The 17,633-nt window shown below is 38.5% G+C and overlaps 1 protein-coding gene across 2 annotated transcripts in view; it reads left to right on the top strand.

Moving 5' to 3' along the window:
• LOC132101633 (cadherin-13-like) overlaps positions 1-17,633 on the top strand; it is a 352,587-nt gene that overhangs the window by 316,027 nt on the left and 18,927 nt on the right. Inside the window, exon 11 of one of the 2 annotated variants that reach the window (XM_059506718.1) lies at positions 8,117-8,263. In XM_059506718.1, the coding sequence (XP_059362701.1) occupies positions 8,117-8,263 (147 nt within the window). The remainder of the gene's footprint in view (positions 1-8,116; positions 8,264-17,633) is intronic. The other variant, XM_059506717.1, reaches the window with a different exon arrangement.

Here is a 17,633-nt window from a genome sequence, read left to right as displayed (position 1 = left end):
AACAGAGTGAGATGAATGGACGGCGAGCGACAGTCTGAACTTTAACGAGGAGTTAATGGACAGGCTGGCAGAACGGACTGCACCCACAGAAGGGGTCGGATTCCCTCTGAGTCTGACCATGGCTGATTGATGGCCGTCTCCCCCTGTTTATATTTTCCTGCCTTCCTGTCACATTTATTTCCTTTGTACAGCTCTTTCTGCCAATATGAAACCGAAATATCTGCAGGGGTGACAACGCCAATTTGTCGCAGACATGAGAGAGGAAGGAAAGTTTATGGCACAGGTGTTTTTCATCAACCTTTGCATCTTCCCACACTGATCTGGGGTCCGGTGGATGCACATGTGAGAGTTGAGTTCAGTTTAGCTAGTGGAAATGATTCCCATAGAGAGATAAACTTAGAACGAGAATGATGCTGAGTTTGGGAAAGACCATTTTCTTTGTCTTTCTCACTCCATTTTTATTGTATCTTCACTCAGAAAGGGATGTCCAGTTCCAAACCCACACTGCAATTGAATGTATGGCTAAAAGTAATATCCTAATGTGTGCATCCATCCTATTTTACAAACACAGGACGGTCAGCATTAGTGTAAGTGTGTCACTTGCTTGTGCCTGCAGATGTGGTATGTTTTCTGATAAAGAGGCCTGTTTTGGGGGCTATAGCATGAAGATCAGATCAACAGAACAGTAAAAAGTGAGCACACATTAATATTTGAACAAGGTATTACATCAACTCTAAAGTTTCAGTACAAAAAAAAGCTCAATAATTTTTGTGTTCTAATTATTTTACTTATTTATTACAATTTTGTTTAATGCTGTTAGTGGCACAGATATTGTGCACTTTAAATCCATATTTTATTATTTGCTTCTATGCAACATGGATCTTTATTGGAGAAACTGTTGGTTTACACAGTCCACAGTTCAATGTGTGAGGCAACATTGGTTTCTCCTCACATAGATCCACTCCTGAGCACAGAACAGGAATAAAAGGAGCAGAATGTATGTACAAAGATGCCAGAATGACCCTCCTGCAGCAGAGAAGCTGTTTGCAGCTTTCCCCTGTTCTCTATTAGAATGTAACATGGAGAAGAGCCCCTCTAGCCTCTGTGCCCTCGTAGTGATACAGAAGCGTAAATATGCACCACACCACAGGCCCTCTCCAGGCCTGACACATCATAAAAGCGTAAGGGAAGTAAAAAGTATTTGAAAAAGTGGCTCAAGGAGAGGTATTTCTTACATTTTTAGATTGTAGTGAAGAAGTGTATACAGGATAGGAACAACATGGGGGTGAGTAAATGATGACATTTTTTAACTATCCCTTTAATATTTAAATTATTTAAATACACTCTCTGATGTCAGTAATTTTCACAACATGCAGGTAAACAACTAAAATATTGATTCTTTTTTAGTAATGTTAAATTTTAACCATTTTATTTTCATTAAAAAACATTTATGCTTGAAATCATTATTACATTTTCATAAACTCACAAACTCCCTGCAGTTCTCTTACAAACTCCCAGGGATTTGCAAACCATGAATTAACATTATGATTCTCATTTTCCGTCTATCTTTAATAAGATCTTTTATTAACAAGCATTTTCTTTTGCAATATGGTTGATGAGATTAATACTGCACACAAATGCAGTTTTAAGTGGGTAGTTATTTCTGTGTGCTTTTCCAGCATGTGTCTAAAAAAATTGTTGTCAGAGTCTGGAGCCCTGATTCCATAGTCAAAAAAATATCACCGTGCATAAAGCAGGAGACCCATGATGCTCTGCATCAGGATTAATGACCGAGCTATGCTCAAGACCGGCCAATCACTCACAAACTTACTTTTTTACTGACTAAATTGGATGCTGATGAAACTTTTGAGTCTTTCATCGTTTTGCTATGGACTTTGGGACTAGAGAAGGTCCGACCCAGATTCTCATTTAGACATGCTGGCAGATCTTTTTTTTTTTTCTTTCTTTTTTTTCTGCTTCGTTTCTAGTGTAAGCAGAATACTACAGACAACTTTAGCCAAAAATGGAAGGACTTTGTTCTACCCTTAGTTGTGTTGTTGTAATTTGTGTCATAGTGTGACAATGTGTGGAAATGAAAACGCCTACATCAGCCGAAGCTTTGATTACGGGTGAAAAGTCTTTGACAGCTTATTTATGGTCATTAGCACGTATCGTTATAGATAACATATTAATTTGCATAATGTGTTTTTAATGACACGCTAATGACATTGAGAGGAGGCTAATTGAGAGAAGCGCTGTGTGTGTAAACTAGAAAAAAAGCATTGTTAATGAAAGAGTTTTGTACAATACATATGATCAAGCATCTAGGCCACACCCCCATTGCAAACTTTAAGGCTGATTAATGGCTTTGTAGAAGGTCTTATTAACAGATTCAAGAAAAGAATTATCCATCTGTTTTGTGTCAGTGTGAACTGCAAGATCATCTAGGTGTTCCAGAGTGTGCTGAAAAGTGTTTCTTGAAAAGAAATGTAGGGTTGTCAGAGCCATGAGGCTGAACAGCAGACAACACATGCAAAAAAAATGGCCTTGCTTAGGTGGGTTTATGTGTGTTAATAGATCACCTAAATATTTATAGTCAAAGGCATTGAAAACAAGAATGGTTACAAAAAAAATATGTATTTTTAAATAAATAAAAATCACCTGAAGATTTTTATTATTATTATAGTAGGCTATAATAGAGGTACTTGGGCTATCAATCAATTTTTTATATATATAAAAATAAATTTTATATATATAATATAAATGCCACGTTATTCTAATGTTTGGGCTTTGTGTACTTGTACATTATGTGTGATACAGAATTGCACTTTGCCAGACATAAAGCCATTGACTGTATTTACAGCCTTTGTGTCACAAGGAGAATTTTACAAGGAGAATTACAAACTATTCTTTTGCACATCGGAGTCAGGATGTGAGGTATTTGTACCCAGAGCAGCATGATGATAATCTCATGCTAGCTTGTTTCTGAGGGCTTGTCTGTGTGAATCAGAGAACATTTCCCTGAGATGTGATAGAATGCTGATAAGCTAGAATTGCTTTGTGAAAGGTGCTTTTTTGCTGTCAGAAGGGAGTGCAATGGGGTACAATTCTACTGTGAAAGCTATCCTATTTTGGGTCCCAACTACTGTCAAAATGTCCAGCTATATCAAAAAAGGAAAAAAGTATACTTGTATTATTTTTTTAAGTTAGTTTAAAAATCATGTAAATATACTCCTGCTCAAAGAATCTTGAAGGGAAAAATGGGTTCCAAATAAAATATTAGGCAGTACAAATTATTTGAGAATGTTACTTCACACCAAATCAGCAAATGAAAAATAATTAGACGGCCCAGCGGATGTGTAATGGGTGCAGTTCTCATCCGGACCGCGGGTCCAGTATCTTACGTCTCACGTCTTCCTGAACCCACGAGGATACCAGCGTGCATGTGATGAGGCACACCTGAAGCAAATGGAGCTTCATCACCGCCGCAGTTTAAATGCTGAAAGCGCCTCTCCTCGGGAGAACGGTCTCTTCCCCGTGCATGCACGCTGGTATCCTCGTGGGTTCATGAAGACGTGAGACGTGAGATGCTTCACCCGCGGTCCGGATGAGAACCGCACCCATTACACAGCCGCCGGCCCAGGTCATTTAAGCACCCTTCCTCTCTCACGCACCCACTCTGGTCGGGAGCCTGGTGAAGGGCGGCGATTAAAGGACGGGGTGACGATGATAATAAGGGGGGAGGCTCGTCACGACTCATGACACTATATACATATATATAAATTGTGATAGTATTTCACAATATTATCATATTTACTAAATTTTTTATCAAATGCAGGCTTGGTGCATGTAAGAGACTCCTTAAAAAAACTTACTAACACTAAACTTTTTGAACTATAGTGTGTGTGAAATTTTGTACAGTACATGCATATTTTACAAATCTTAATCAAATAGTAAGTTTGTCTTGAATATAAACTTACTAAACTAATCATGTGTTATAGACTGAGATATAAAGTCCACTCTGTTTTCATTTTCCAGTTCTGTTTTTGCTTTAGTGAGAAATGCAATTTTTTTTAAACCCTTGGGTGTGGGGGGTAGTCATTGTTGGTTGTGTGAATGTTTGTGTTCCTTTGGGAAAGGTATCGGACTCAACAAGAAGTTTCAGGAAAAAAAAAAAACCTTTCTCTGGTTTGATAGATTCTTTATGGTTATCCCAAAAGCAGTAGAGCCGGGGAGAACTTGACATTTCATTTGGTGTGTTTGTTTTTTTATTTAGCCTGTAAAACAGAGACTCAATTCCAGATTTCAGCAGTACTACGATTGTGTTTATAAAGTCGTACATATACACATGATTAGGTGTTCTGGAGGTCATGCGCGAGATATCATCACATAATTACCCAATTATAAAACCGTTCATTACTCTTAAAGGTGTTGCTGCAGGTCATTTATCACTCCTACATGTTTCAGGGGCTCTTCTTGCTCCATTTCTCAGAGATGGGACCAAGTCACACATGTGCAAGTCTCAAGTAAGTCTCAAGTCTTAACCTTCAAGTCTCAAGTAAGTCCCAAGTATTTTTTTCTTGGGCAAGTCAAGTCAAGTCAAGTCACAAGTTATGTCAAGTCAAGTCAAGTCAAGTCCTGTAGTAAGTCAAGTCAAGTCCAAGTCAAGTCACCTTATTATTGTAATTTTACCTGCAGAATCTGATCTTAATAAAGTTAAAAGACAAGATATAAGTAACTGTCAGTAAATTAAAATAATTTGGATTTGCATAGTAAATACTCATGTTCAGTAAACATGGAATCAAACAAAATTGTAACTTCATAAAATTATTTATTTTTCACTTCTGCCAACAGTGTTTGAAATGTTTTACATTTTCAACATTGAGTCCATAAAACAAATAACAGCTAAACATCCAACAGACTCCTCTCTGAACACCTCTTTCTCTCTCTCTCTGTAACACGACTGACATGACATTCAGCCAAGTATGGTGACCCATACTCAGAAGTTGTGCTCTGCATTTAACCCATCCAAAGTGCACACACACTGTGAACACACACCCGGAAGCAGTGGCAGCCATTTATGCTGCGGCGCCCGGGGAGCAGTTGGGGGTTCGATGCCTTGCTCAAGGGCTCCTCAGTCGTGGTATTGAGGGAGAGAGCACTGTACATGCACTCCCCCCACCCACAATTCCTGCCAGCCCGAGACTCGAACTCACAACCCTTCGATTGCAAGTCTGACTCTCTAACCATTAGGCCACAACTTCCCCTCAAACACAGTTTACATACAACATTAAACTTTCTTACATTTCTCCTCTCTCTCTCTCTCTCTCTCTCTCTCTCTCTCTCTCTCTCAAGTTCAAGTTGCTTTATTGGCATGACATTTGAGTTACAGTATTGCCAAAGCATTTAGATACAGAATAAAATATAAAATATGATTACAATAAAATACAATACAATCAAAATAGCAGCAGCAGATAATATTTCTAATATTAATAATAGTAATTATATACAATTAAGAATATAAAATAAAACCGTTGAATACAATAAATTATCCCTTTCGTATGGTGTGTATGGTGTATAAATATTTAGCAGCTATTGTGACTGCCGTCTCATTCTCTCCAAGTATATAGAGTAGTTTCTCAGAGTCATTTAGAGACAAGAATGAACGATTCAAAGCTTCAAACTGTGGGAAGAATGTTTCTCTTGTAGTGCTGTATTTGGGACAGACAAGAAGGAAGTGTTTCTCATCCTCTGTTTGATTCAGCTCACAGTGTTTGCACAGTCTCGCTTCTCTCGGTAGCCAGGATCTTTTATGTCTACCAATCTCTATTTTCCAAATCATGATCACTGAGTCGATATTTTGAAAGGATTTGTCTTTCTTTTAATGGCTTTAGTGATAAGTAATTTGCCAGTTTTGTGGTTCTGTTTAGGGCCGAATAACACTGGAGTTTGGTTTGGAGCTCAAATTCATTTTTTCATTTTTCATCTTAATTATACTTCAGATTTTTGTCAATTAGTTTCTGAATGTTGGGGTTGTGATTGACGTCAGACTCAGTTTGGGTTTCCTTCATCAGGTAAAGCACGAGTGTGTTTGTTTCTCTCTCTCACACACACACACACACACACACACACACAATCTCTCTCTCAGAGTATATCCGTAAGTCATTACCTCTATTACAAGGTATTGCACTTGCAAGATATAAGATTCGAGAGAGTCTTGTCTGCAAGCCGAGCACGATGTGGCCTATCCCACCATTTATGCGCCACCGGTATGCGCGCTCATAATGGAAGCAATGTGGTCGCGACGCACACGAGGTGCGACGCACTTGTTTTTTCCAATCGCGTCCGCATCGCATCGAGTTAAAAACATCTCAACTTTTCAGAGAGCCGCAAGTGCACCGCTGGTCATGTGACAAGAACCAATCAAGCAGCTTCATCCTTTCCCGTAACAACGTTGAAAGCTCAGCCAAGATGAAGGAACAGTTGATCATAGCTGTATATGGATTGCCATTTTTAAATAAATTTAGTAGCAGAGCTACTGCAAGCGATTTTTAGTGCTGCAAATCCATTTATCCTTTGCTCGTCATGGAGAGAGCGCGTCATGGTTGCTTAGCAACGGCAGGGGCGCAACTGCCCGAGCGCTTTGGAAACAAGGAGAAAGCGGCGCGCCTAGCGATTTCCACGCGTTTTTAGGCGCGAATTATTGACGACAAAAGCGATGACCCTCAGTACCCCTCAAGCTGAGATGTTGATGTGATATCTGATCTAAGTGGGCGTGGTGTGCGTAAGGTAGAGAGGGCATGACTGATGATAGTGTCCTGATCCAGTCATGACAACGCGATTCTCAGCCTGCGCTCCAGCTGAGTAATCAAATTTATTTTTAAAAATAATTTATATATTTTATATTCAAACTGAAAACATGATGTGATTAACACTCAAGTCATTCAAGTCATCCTGTCTCAAGTCAAGTCAAGTTCCGAGTCTTTAACTTCCAAGTCCGAGTCAAGTCTCAAGTATTTTATTTTTTGTCAAGTCAAGTCACAAGTCCTAAAAATAGCGACTCGAGTCGACTCGAGTCCAAGTCACCAAGTCACAAGTCCCCATGTCTGCCATTTCTTCTTATTTCACTTTCAACTTGCCTTCTTGATAACCCATCACCACTCTGTTGTGCTAATGCTTGAGGTCATGTTGGTTAAAATCCATCATTGTCAGCATTGTGTTCTTAAAGGGGTCATATGATGTTGCTAAAAAGACCATTATTTGGTGTAATGGTTTAGGGTTAAAAAAACACATTATCTTCCACATAATGTACATTATTGTTTCTCTTCTAAGCCCTGCCTTTCTATAATGCATGGATTTTTACAAAGGTCATTGTTCTAAAAAGTGAGGTGTGCTCTGATTGGCCAGCTATCCAGTGCGCTGTGTTCGGCCGATTACCTCAAGCGTGTGATAGAAATGTTACCCCCACTTAAAATACTTTCATGCCGTCTCACAGCACGACCAGACAAAATCATTATAACCCATTACAAATGAGGCATTTGTTGCATCAAGTGGGGACATAATTGCTGAATATAATGACTTATACTGTATTTTTACGCATTGCATTGCATAACACAACACTTAAACATAAAACCATGTCTGCATTTGTGATCGGAGAAACAACAAACAACAGTCATGTCCTCTTTTGGAAGGCCAAACTAAATAGTTTCACTTTCACAACGAAACACACAGCTTCTCCACAACATGGCCGCGGCAGCAGCAGCGAGAATAAAAATTACGCCGTCTTTCATTGCATCTTTCCCACTTCATGATGTACACATGTGGGGGCGTGTTAGAACGAGCCGTTTTAGGGGAGTGTGGTTGACTTAACTTTTATAAAGAATATCTCTTTGGATTTGAGACTTAGTCTTTGCAACTTTACAGATCTTCTTTATTCACCAAGAACTTGTAACACTCCAAAGAGAAAGGATCATAGACCCCTTTAATCAAGGCGCTCGGTTTGTCCCTGTAAAAAGTGGTCAAATATACTGAGATTTTAAAATGCATTTTGGTGAAAAAAATGTTTAAATGCATTTTGGTGCAGGTCGAAATGCTAATGATCATGTGTGCCTTTCAGGTTCACTGTATTGAGAGACCCAGCAGACTGGCTGATCGTGAACCCCTTCAAAGGCAACGTCACCACCAGAGCCATACTGGACCGCGAGTCTCCACATGTTCACAACAACCAGTACACCGCTCTCTTCATGGCCACAGATAACGGTAGGTGTTTTTTTTGCATGGGACTTTATCCACTAAGGTCAAATGTAATGTAATAACTTCTAATGTGAAGTAATGTGAGATGTGATTTAGTCACTCATCCCTATGTTTACTGCGTAACAAAACACTCTTTCTGACATTAAGTGGAAAAAATGTGGGAGATGAAGGTCAAAGAGCCTATCAAGAACACATATACAGTGCCCTCCATAAGTATTTGAACAGTAAAGACAAAATAGCTTTCTCTGCTGTGGATGTCTCTGAAGACGTTTGCAATTATGATTAAAATATAATAATAATAATAATAATTCCTTAAATTTATATAGCTCTTTTCTAAGCACTCAAAGCGCTTTACATTGTCAGGGGGTATCTCCTTATGAAAGTGAAAAAGTGAAAGTGATGTGACATTCTGCCAAGTATGGTGACCCATACTCAGAATTCGTGCTCTGCATTTAACCCATACAAAGTGCACACATACAGCAGTGAACACACACAAACCGTGAACACACACCCGCAGCAGTGGGCAGCCATTTATGCCATTTTATTACTGGCCCGAGATTCGAACCCACAACCCTAGGGTTAGGAGTCAAACTCTCTAACCAATAGGCTACGACTTCCCCCACCAGCGTGCCTGTGTTAATAATTGTCACTAAACCTTTTATAAATAGCATAGACATTGTAAATACAAAGCAATAATTATTTTGTCTCCTCAATTGCTGTCAAAACTATGCCAATATCATGGTGAGTCCTTTTTCTAGGGTTCTTTATACAAGTCATTAGCATTGCTTAAAACGGCTGAGGTGGAGTAGCCACGGATTATTCTCTCACCACAGGAAATTACGCGCTTCTGCAGGTCAGGGAACACAGTCTTTGCATTAGTGCTTTCTGGGTAGTATAGTCATTTTTCTCACTTGGCATGAACAACATTTAAATATAATCTCTGAATGATTAATTTCTCAATGTCACATCATCTGATAGGGATACTCAGAGGAATTAGAAGAAATGTTCTCCTTCTCTTTCTTTTCTCTCACTCTCTTTTGGAATGTTTGTTTGTCTGTAGAAGGAGGTTGGATGTGGCATTTAAGAAATGACAGATCCATTAAATGAAACTGGCCAATCCAAACAATTCAGAAGTGCCCATATTTACAGCTTTTCAATATGTGATTTTCATACTGTGCAAATTCATATTCCGACATGCTTTTAAGGGGGAATTGGCTGAATAAAGGCTGAATGCACTTCGTTCAGACTGTGTTTGGAATAGCTTACAACCGTGCTTCTCTTATTATTTTTGCAGTGTGCCTACGGTGTGTGGGATGCAGTATGCAAATGTGCATGCAATGCAAGACTCAAATGACCCACATTTGACAAATTGTACAGCACACGGCAAACCGCGTACACTGCACAGTATACCTTTAAGGGTTAGTTTACCCAAAACATGAAAATTAGCTTGTTTTTTTTACTCACCCTCGATGCATCCTAGGTGTATATGACTTTCTTCTTTCAGATGAATCCAGTCAGAGTTATATTCAAATTGTCCTGGCTATTCCAAGCTCTATCATTGTAGTCAGCAGGTGTTGCAGTTGAACAATCCACAAGACGTCAAATAAAGCATGCGCATTCATAAAAAAATGTGCCTCACACGGCTCCAGGGCATGAATAAACTAATTCTGTAGTGAATGCATGCGTTTTTGCGAGAAAAATACCCATATTTTAAGCGTAATAAACCCTTTTCGCTCACTTTTGTTATCTTTCATACGCACAACAGAAGAAAATCTGAAATATGCTAGTCTCACAAGTTTATTTATAGGAGCAATGGAAGCAAAGTTTCCTTACTTTAGTGAAGGACAACCAGTCTCCTCTTGGTTTATATCGAAATCCTCCAACATATTTCTTCGCAAATCCTCTGTTTGTACTACTAATTATGACCAGCATTTTGTTTTGCTCTCTCGTCGCATTCGTCACTAAGCACGCAATACCAATGTACTGCAACATCCACCAGAACTGCTTTCGCATATGGGAGATAACGGAAGTGAGAGAAAAGTGTTTATTACGTTTGAAATATGGATATTTTTCTTACAAAAACGCATGCATTCACTACAGAAGTCCTTTATTCACCCCCTAGAGCCATGTAAGGCACGTTTTATTATGGATGCGTACGCTTTATTTGACAACTTGACACAATTTTTTACAAACAACTCCGACTGGATTCGTCTGAAAGAAGAAAGTCATATACACCTAGGATGCTTCGAGGGGGAGTAAAACACAAACTAATTTTCATTTTTGGGTGAACTAACCCTTTAATATAGGGTGTTTGAACTACCATTTTAAGTGAGAATCATTTGCCACAGCATTTATTTATTTATTCTTTTCAACATCTCTTTCTTGAATCGTTATTTGACTGGACAGCCAACATGAACGGCATTTACAACCCATTTTACGTCTTCAATGTGACATTTCTGAGTGAAATATGAAACAAGAAAATAAAAGTAGGCAATTAAAGTATTTGTTTAAATTTGTAGTCAATTGTTGTGGCTAACAATTTCAGTGCGGAAGAAAAAAAATCAATTGTATGTCTTTTCTGTCTTTTGACCAAATAAATGTGTCTTTACACATAAAATTTAGTCAACAAGGTCTGGATGAGATTGATGATGAGCTTATTTCAGCGTGTGTATTGTATATCCTGCACTGTTGACTCTGAACAGGCCGTCCTGTCATCACCACCTTCGCTAATTCGCAGTCTCTCTCTCTCTCTGTCTCGCATGAGGGAATTGGGGAGTGTGAGAGATGTTGATTTTAGGCTAAATTGCTTTCTGTGATCGTGAGGAAAGCTAGATTGCAAGGCCAGAGAAATGCAAGAGGCTTCGTTTGCAATGGAGAGGATATCAAGACATGTGAACCAAAGTGCAAATAACATATAAGAATGGCACAGCACAGACATCAGTCTGAGTATATATGCAAATCCAAGTTTATAACTTAAGAACGATAACGTTTTGATTTCATATTCGTAATAAGTTATTAATCATTGTTTGCTGAGGTTTTGAAAAGGTTACAGTGACTGCAGCTATATGTCATATTTCAGAGTTATTTGCATTGAGATGTAGACCTTTCAGATGCAGACCAGAGGCTTATTTCAATAAATGTCAAATGCCCAAAATAATGTTTGCATTGAGGTCACTTCCTACATTATCTTTCTCATGATCTTTCTGTTTACTTGTTTAACTGAGTTCACTTGAATCAGTTGGGAGTAGTTATCTAATTTTTAAGCATTGCTAATGTAACGGTAGTTCACCAAAAAAGAAAATTATTTATTTAGATATATATTCATTCATTATTACAAAATAAATTAACCAAATATTCCAGTTGTGTAAAAATACTAAATATAAAAAAAGGTATCAGTGGTTTTCAAAGTTTCCAACCTAGAGTATTCCACAATAATGATTAGTGTACGTTATTAAAAAGAAAAAAAAAAATAAGTCAATGGAAAAGCTTGCCTTTCAAACACTCATGTCGGTTGAAGCAAATCTCTCAGTCTAATATTTGACTTTGATATATATTATGCGGTGAGGCTTTGTATCAGCTCTTCAAACACGGTGCTAACATTATGCTTTCCTCCTCTTGTGTGGCTGTACGGATGTGTGTACAGTGCCGTGTTTCCCTGGTATCCCAGGCAGATCTAGTCTATCACAGACTCCCTATTCCATGACAATCTGTCTGATGATTGCATGACATGAAAGTCACAGTGGTCACTAACAGGCTTTCGATCTAGACTGGAGTCCCATGTCTTTATTTCAAGGGCTCAGATGAGTGTTGCCTCTCTCTCTCTCTCTCTGTCTGACCGCTGACCACAGAGAAGGCGAGAGCGCTGATTGAACAAGAATGATAGAAGGGAGAGGGAAAATGAGAAGATGCTTAACAGATAGAGGAGAGTGGAGATAAGACAAGGTGGAGAGTTGATAGTTTGTGTGCTTGTAAACTGTTTTCTATCCTTGTGTGTTTATACATATGGCTGCATTAAAGGAATAGATCACTCAAATTGCTGAGATCATTTTTTCTCCTGATATCATTTCAGCCTTGTGTTATTTTCTATAACTATTTTGTATACATTCTATAAAGCACATATGCAGTATGTAATTGTATTGTTTAAGGTGAATGATCATTTTTAATACAAACACACAAAAGGCCTATATACCACTATAATTATTTTATTTTGACATTATTGAGAAAATCTGAACAGCTCATATAATGTGGGATTGGAGGAATGGTGCTTAGAGTGTGTGGGAAGAAAATCCTTTTAAGTCCAGAACTAAAATTCTGTGGTAGCAGTATGGAAAAATCAGTCTTACCAACCTCTAGCCTGCAGTTGAAATAAATGGATCCATTTTGCAGATCCCAGTGTGTGAAGTTGCAGACTCACTGAAGTGGTGGGGAGCTGCTGAAGTGCAACACTTTTCTGAGCCTGGTGGGCTCAGTCTTGTCTGTCAGCTTGAGGTTAATGATTCAAGTCCTTACAACACCTGCTGGAGCTCGGCTCAGAAGCGTAGAGATAGAGGGGCTGCACTATTTCAACATTGGCCGAGGGTCCACCGTTTAGAGAGCCTAATCAGATGTTTCGGTGTGAGACACACGGAAAGTTTTCTTGTTCTTTCATTCCCTACTGTGCAAGCAGATGTTCACCCATTCAGTCACTCTTCAGGGTGTGTGTGTGTGTGCAATCCGCCCAGCACGTTTATGACCTGTTTCCTATGGAAGTTTGGTTAGCTGAATAAACTTTTGTTCATATTACTCATTTCATATGTTCATATAGCCCTTGCAAAATCTGTTAGATTTTTAGATAAATGAACCTTTATAAAATTTTGATTTTTTTTTTTTTTTTGAAAGATGCTCACTGAGACTGCATTTATTTAATTTAAAATAGTAAAACATTATTATTATTATTATTATTATGTTATTTTTATTTTATTTTTTTGGACATTTTTTTTCAATTATTTATTCTAACATTTTTAGAATGTAATCCTTACTCTGGTCTTTAGTGTCAGATGATCCTTCAGAAATCATTAGATAATTCTTATTTTTCCAAATATTTTATTCAAAGATGCCACCTACGTCACTACAAATAGAACGCCGCCATATTTGCGACCGACTCGCCCGGTATGGCCGCCCAAACTGCCCATTTGAATGAGAGAGAGAGACAGAGATACCTGGAGAAAATTTCTATTTTAGGCTCCGATCCTTATTTGTTACCCCCAGTTTTCTTTTGTCCATTATTATCTGCCCCAGACTTGCCCAAATTGGCCTTCCATGATATATATATATATATATATATCTTGTACATAACCCCTCCCCATACAGTGGGGATCGCGTGAAGGCTTTCAAGAGTACAGATGCGTATCAATATGCTGTGGCTGGATGGGTGAAAAACGTGAAAGTGCGGCACCTGGCCACCAAGGATTTATATTTAATCATGGGAAATGTAGGTATTATAAAAACAATTTCAAATGTATGATTTTGGTGGTAGTTTGCTCTGACTAGGTAGCGAGTTGTTAGCTAGCTAAGTGGCTAACAGCTGGTAGCCACGGGCCGGCACACGGCTAGCTGTCATTAATCTAGGACAGGGCGTCCTAGATTAACGTCCTGTTTTCCCAGGACATGTCCTGTTTTAACGCCCTGTCCTGGCCGTCCTGGCTGGTTTTTAAAAAAGTGATGAAAATGTCCTGGTTTTCATTATTTTAAATTCACGCTTGCCTTTGCACACAAAACATATGAAACCGGCTTCGGCTTATAATCACCTAAATACAAATAGCAAATAATACAACACAAACGCATCACATGGGCTGAAGGCTTAACTTACCTGACACGAAGTGTTCATTGCATAGTAAGGAGTGAGATGTGGGTGTCCAGTGATCTCTTCGAATGGCAGCTAACCACTTCTTTCTTCTATCCTTTTCTTTAGGTATATAATAGAATAACAATTCGGGGTTCCTCTTTCGGCTGTTGTTGCAGCCAACCGCACAACATATTGCAGGCATATTCAGACCGTCGGTCGCAAAGATGGCGGCGCAAAGCTACAGTGACGTCATGTGAATCGAATGAATAGATTCTGGGGTTTATAAACATTTACAAAGATTTATATTCTGGCATAAGGCTAAAATTACATTTCCTTCTCAACTTGTTGCTTATTCAGTGATTTTGCTCCCTCCTTCACATGACGAATGTGCCTTATTGAAGAAGTCTCCTATGTAGGGCACATCTTCCTGCCCCTAGATTTACAATATCATAATTAAATTTCACCTGGAAACATAAACACCACCAGATAGCTCAACACTCTTCTACGGAACAGCATGTGGTTTGACACATGCTGTGCTTTAATGTTATGTCACAGTTGCCCACGTCTTCACATTTCATTTAAATACTCAACTGCTGATGTGTGCTTGTCATTTAGGTGCAGACAATGTATTATCAGGAATGTTGCTGTACAATATTAAAGGCTCTTTATGTATGCATGAGAAGTCTGCTCGGAGCATTAGCATATGTCTCTGAGACCTTTGAACATCCACATTGTAGAGGGAGGAACTGCATTCATCGCCCCAGTGCTACCAATCTATAGCTTCAGGGCATTTGTTTGGATAACATGATGTTTTCTGCTATTCAGCCTCAAAACCTGCCCTAGTTTTGTGCGGAGATTGTTTAGTCCTTGCTAATCTAATGTTAAATTGTTGATGATGTAGCCAGTGTATTAGAATTGGACAATCTGATTAATTAAAAACCTTAAAAAAAAAAAAAAATGTTAAGAGCGTTCTTAAAGGGATAGTTCCCCCAAAAATGTTTAATTGGTCACCAAATAGTTTCTGGTCTCCATTAAATTCTGTAGTATTTTTTACATACTTTGGAAGTCAATGGAGACCAGCAACTATTTGGTGACCCACATTTTTTGAATCTCATCTTTTGTGTTCAGCAGAAGATAGAAACTCATACAGGTTTGTAACAACTTGAGGGTGAGTAAATAACGACAGAATTTTCATATTTGGGTGAACTATCCCTAAGAAGTTAAGAAGAATGTGCAATTTTTGACAAATAAATAAATAATCTCTCAAATATTTTAAGATTAACTTATTTTCTTAGTAGTAAAATATCAGTAATTCATCAAAAATATTAGTTTATTTGTCTTTTTGATCTTTCCGGAAATCATTTGGTTAACACACAGGAAAAGAAAAGAATCAAACATTATAGAACAAAATATTTTGGTAGTTGTGTGTATTATGTTGCACATTTTATCTTTTTTAATGATTTTTTTATATCTATTATAAGAAGAAGAAGAAGAAGAAAACGCAAGAAAAATTATTATTGGAAATATGCATATTCTATCTATTTGAGTCTAAGAATGTTATAGTTTATTCTCATTTAGAATAAGAATAGCCCACTTTGTTAATGTAGTGAGCATCTTGTGACTGCAGTACCATTCAGGTAAACAAATGTTTGTTGTGATTTTTCTTATTTTTCTTTGAATTGTTCAGAGTTCCAAATTTAGATATTTCTTTCCTTTACCAATCTCAGAGCAACAGTTAAGGGATGCCTGCAAATGTTTGCTGGTGGCACTATCTTGTCCATAATTGGTGCTCTCCAATTTAGACCCTTTTCTTTAGCAGGAGAGCTCCAAGTGAGGGACAGATGTCAGCGGAGAGGTGTTTCATTCCCTGCAGATCCTCTCTGGCACTGTACTTTGAAGTAGAAGGAGGATTTTCAAAGTAGCACAAGGGGCCACAAGAGCTCTATCAATTTCTCCAGCCAGGATAATGACGTCGTAATGAGATCTACCCAGAAAGCCAAAGACATCATGGTTCTTACCATCCACAGCTTTGGTTTTCCACTGCTTTTCACTCTGCTCTCTCTTAAAAGTCAAAACAAGTCCATCTTTCCACCTCCTCTGGCTCTCAAGGGCTATACGATAAAAGGAGGCTCGACTCCTGTGAACTTCTGTGTTAAGACATGCTCTTTGAGAATGAAGAGGTGCTTTTACTGTGGAGAGAAACATGTTGGTGTTGCCTGTTGTACAGTATATTGTTTAGGGCTTGAGGAGAACAAGTGCTTTGGTTGGTTGCTTTACCAAGCTAACAAGATACAGGAAAACGTGCCGCACACTCTCAAATTATCATCCCTGTCTGCTAGGCTAAATTGACACTGATTGGTTTCTGCAGACTCTAGAGAATTTTTTTTTGTCTCTGGACTTTGAAGTCTGAAGTGGCGATGGAAGAACATTCGTATATCTAATAACGCAACTCCTGCCACGTTCACTTGTGTGGCTTTCAAGAGGGAAATAGAACTTAATCACGTTTACTCTCTTCGTACAAAAGTGGACTTTGACGTAAAGAACTATTTCAGACCCTGATTCAATACTATTTACTAATGAATAGATGGTGTAGGCATTGTCAAAGCAGAATTAGACAGTTCCTTCACTCCAAGCTTCTCATTTAAAGGAACCCATGAGTCTAATCAGAAGCTTTTGTTCTTGAGGGACATGCAGGTTTAATCGGCTCTTCATTGTCAGGTTTTAGCTGAGCTTTCCGTGAAGCAAGAGGGCCTGACTTTAATTGCAGATCAATTTTCTCCCTTGTTAAGTTGACGGAGTGTCGACGGCTATATGTGGTAGTGTGTTGGATTGTTTCTCTACATTCCCTCTAGGGCAGATTGAGAAATCGGAGGCTTCTTGAAGGGGAGTATGTCAGATTCCTCTTTCGAAGATTAAGTGCATGTGATGTTAATTGTTTTTCAATAGGTTATTGCTCTGTAAAATTGTGCAGTATTCATAAGCTGTTTGAATATAATCTCCCTTGTGAGGTTGTTGATTTTGTTGTTCTCACGTCAGCTTTTCATAACTTTTATTTTAAATAAATAGCACAGGCATACTGTCTTATATACCGTATTTGTCGGACTATAAGTCACACCTGAGTATAAGTCGCATCAGTCCAAAAATACGTCATGATGAGGAAAAAAACATATATAAGTCGCACTGGACTATAAGTTGCATTTATTTAGAACCAAGAACCAAGAGCAAACATTACTGTCTACAGCCGCAAGAGGGCGCTCTATGCTGCTCAGTGTAGGCTACAGGAGCACTTTGGAGCAGCATAGAGCGCACTCTTGTGGCTGAAGACGGTAATGTTTTCTCTTGGTTCAGTTCTTTTAGTTCATTTCTCTTGGTTCATGTCAAATTAATTTTGATAAATAAGTCGCACCTGACTATAAGTCGCAGGACCAGCCAAACTATGAAAAAAATGCGACTTATAGTCCGGAAAATACGGTAGACACACACACACACACACACTCACAAACCCATACTGTTCAAAAGTTTGAAGTATAATGTATAATGTTACAAAAGATTTCAA

The sequence above is a fragment of the Carassius carassius genome, chromosome 23 (genome assembly GCF_963082965.1).
Source record: "Carassius carassius chromosome 23, fCarCar2.1, whole genome shotgun sequence".
Lineage (NCBI taxonomy): Eukaryota > Metazoa > Chordata > Actinopteri > Cypriniformes > Cyprinidae > Carassius > Carassius carassius.
This window is presented reverse-complemented; position numbering and strand designations above follow the sequence as displayed.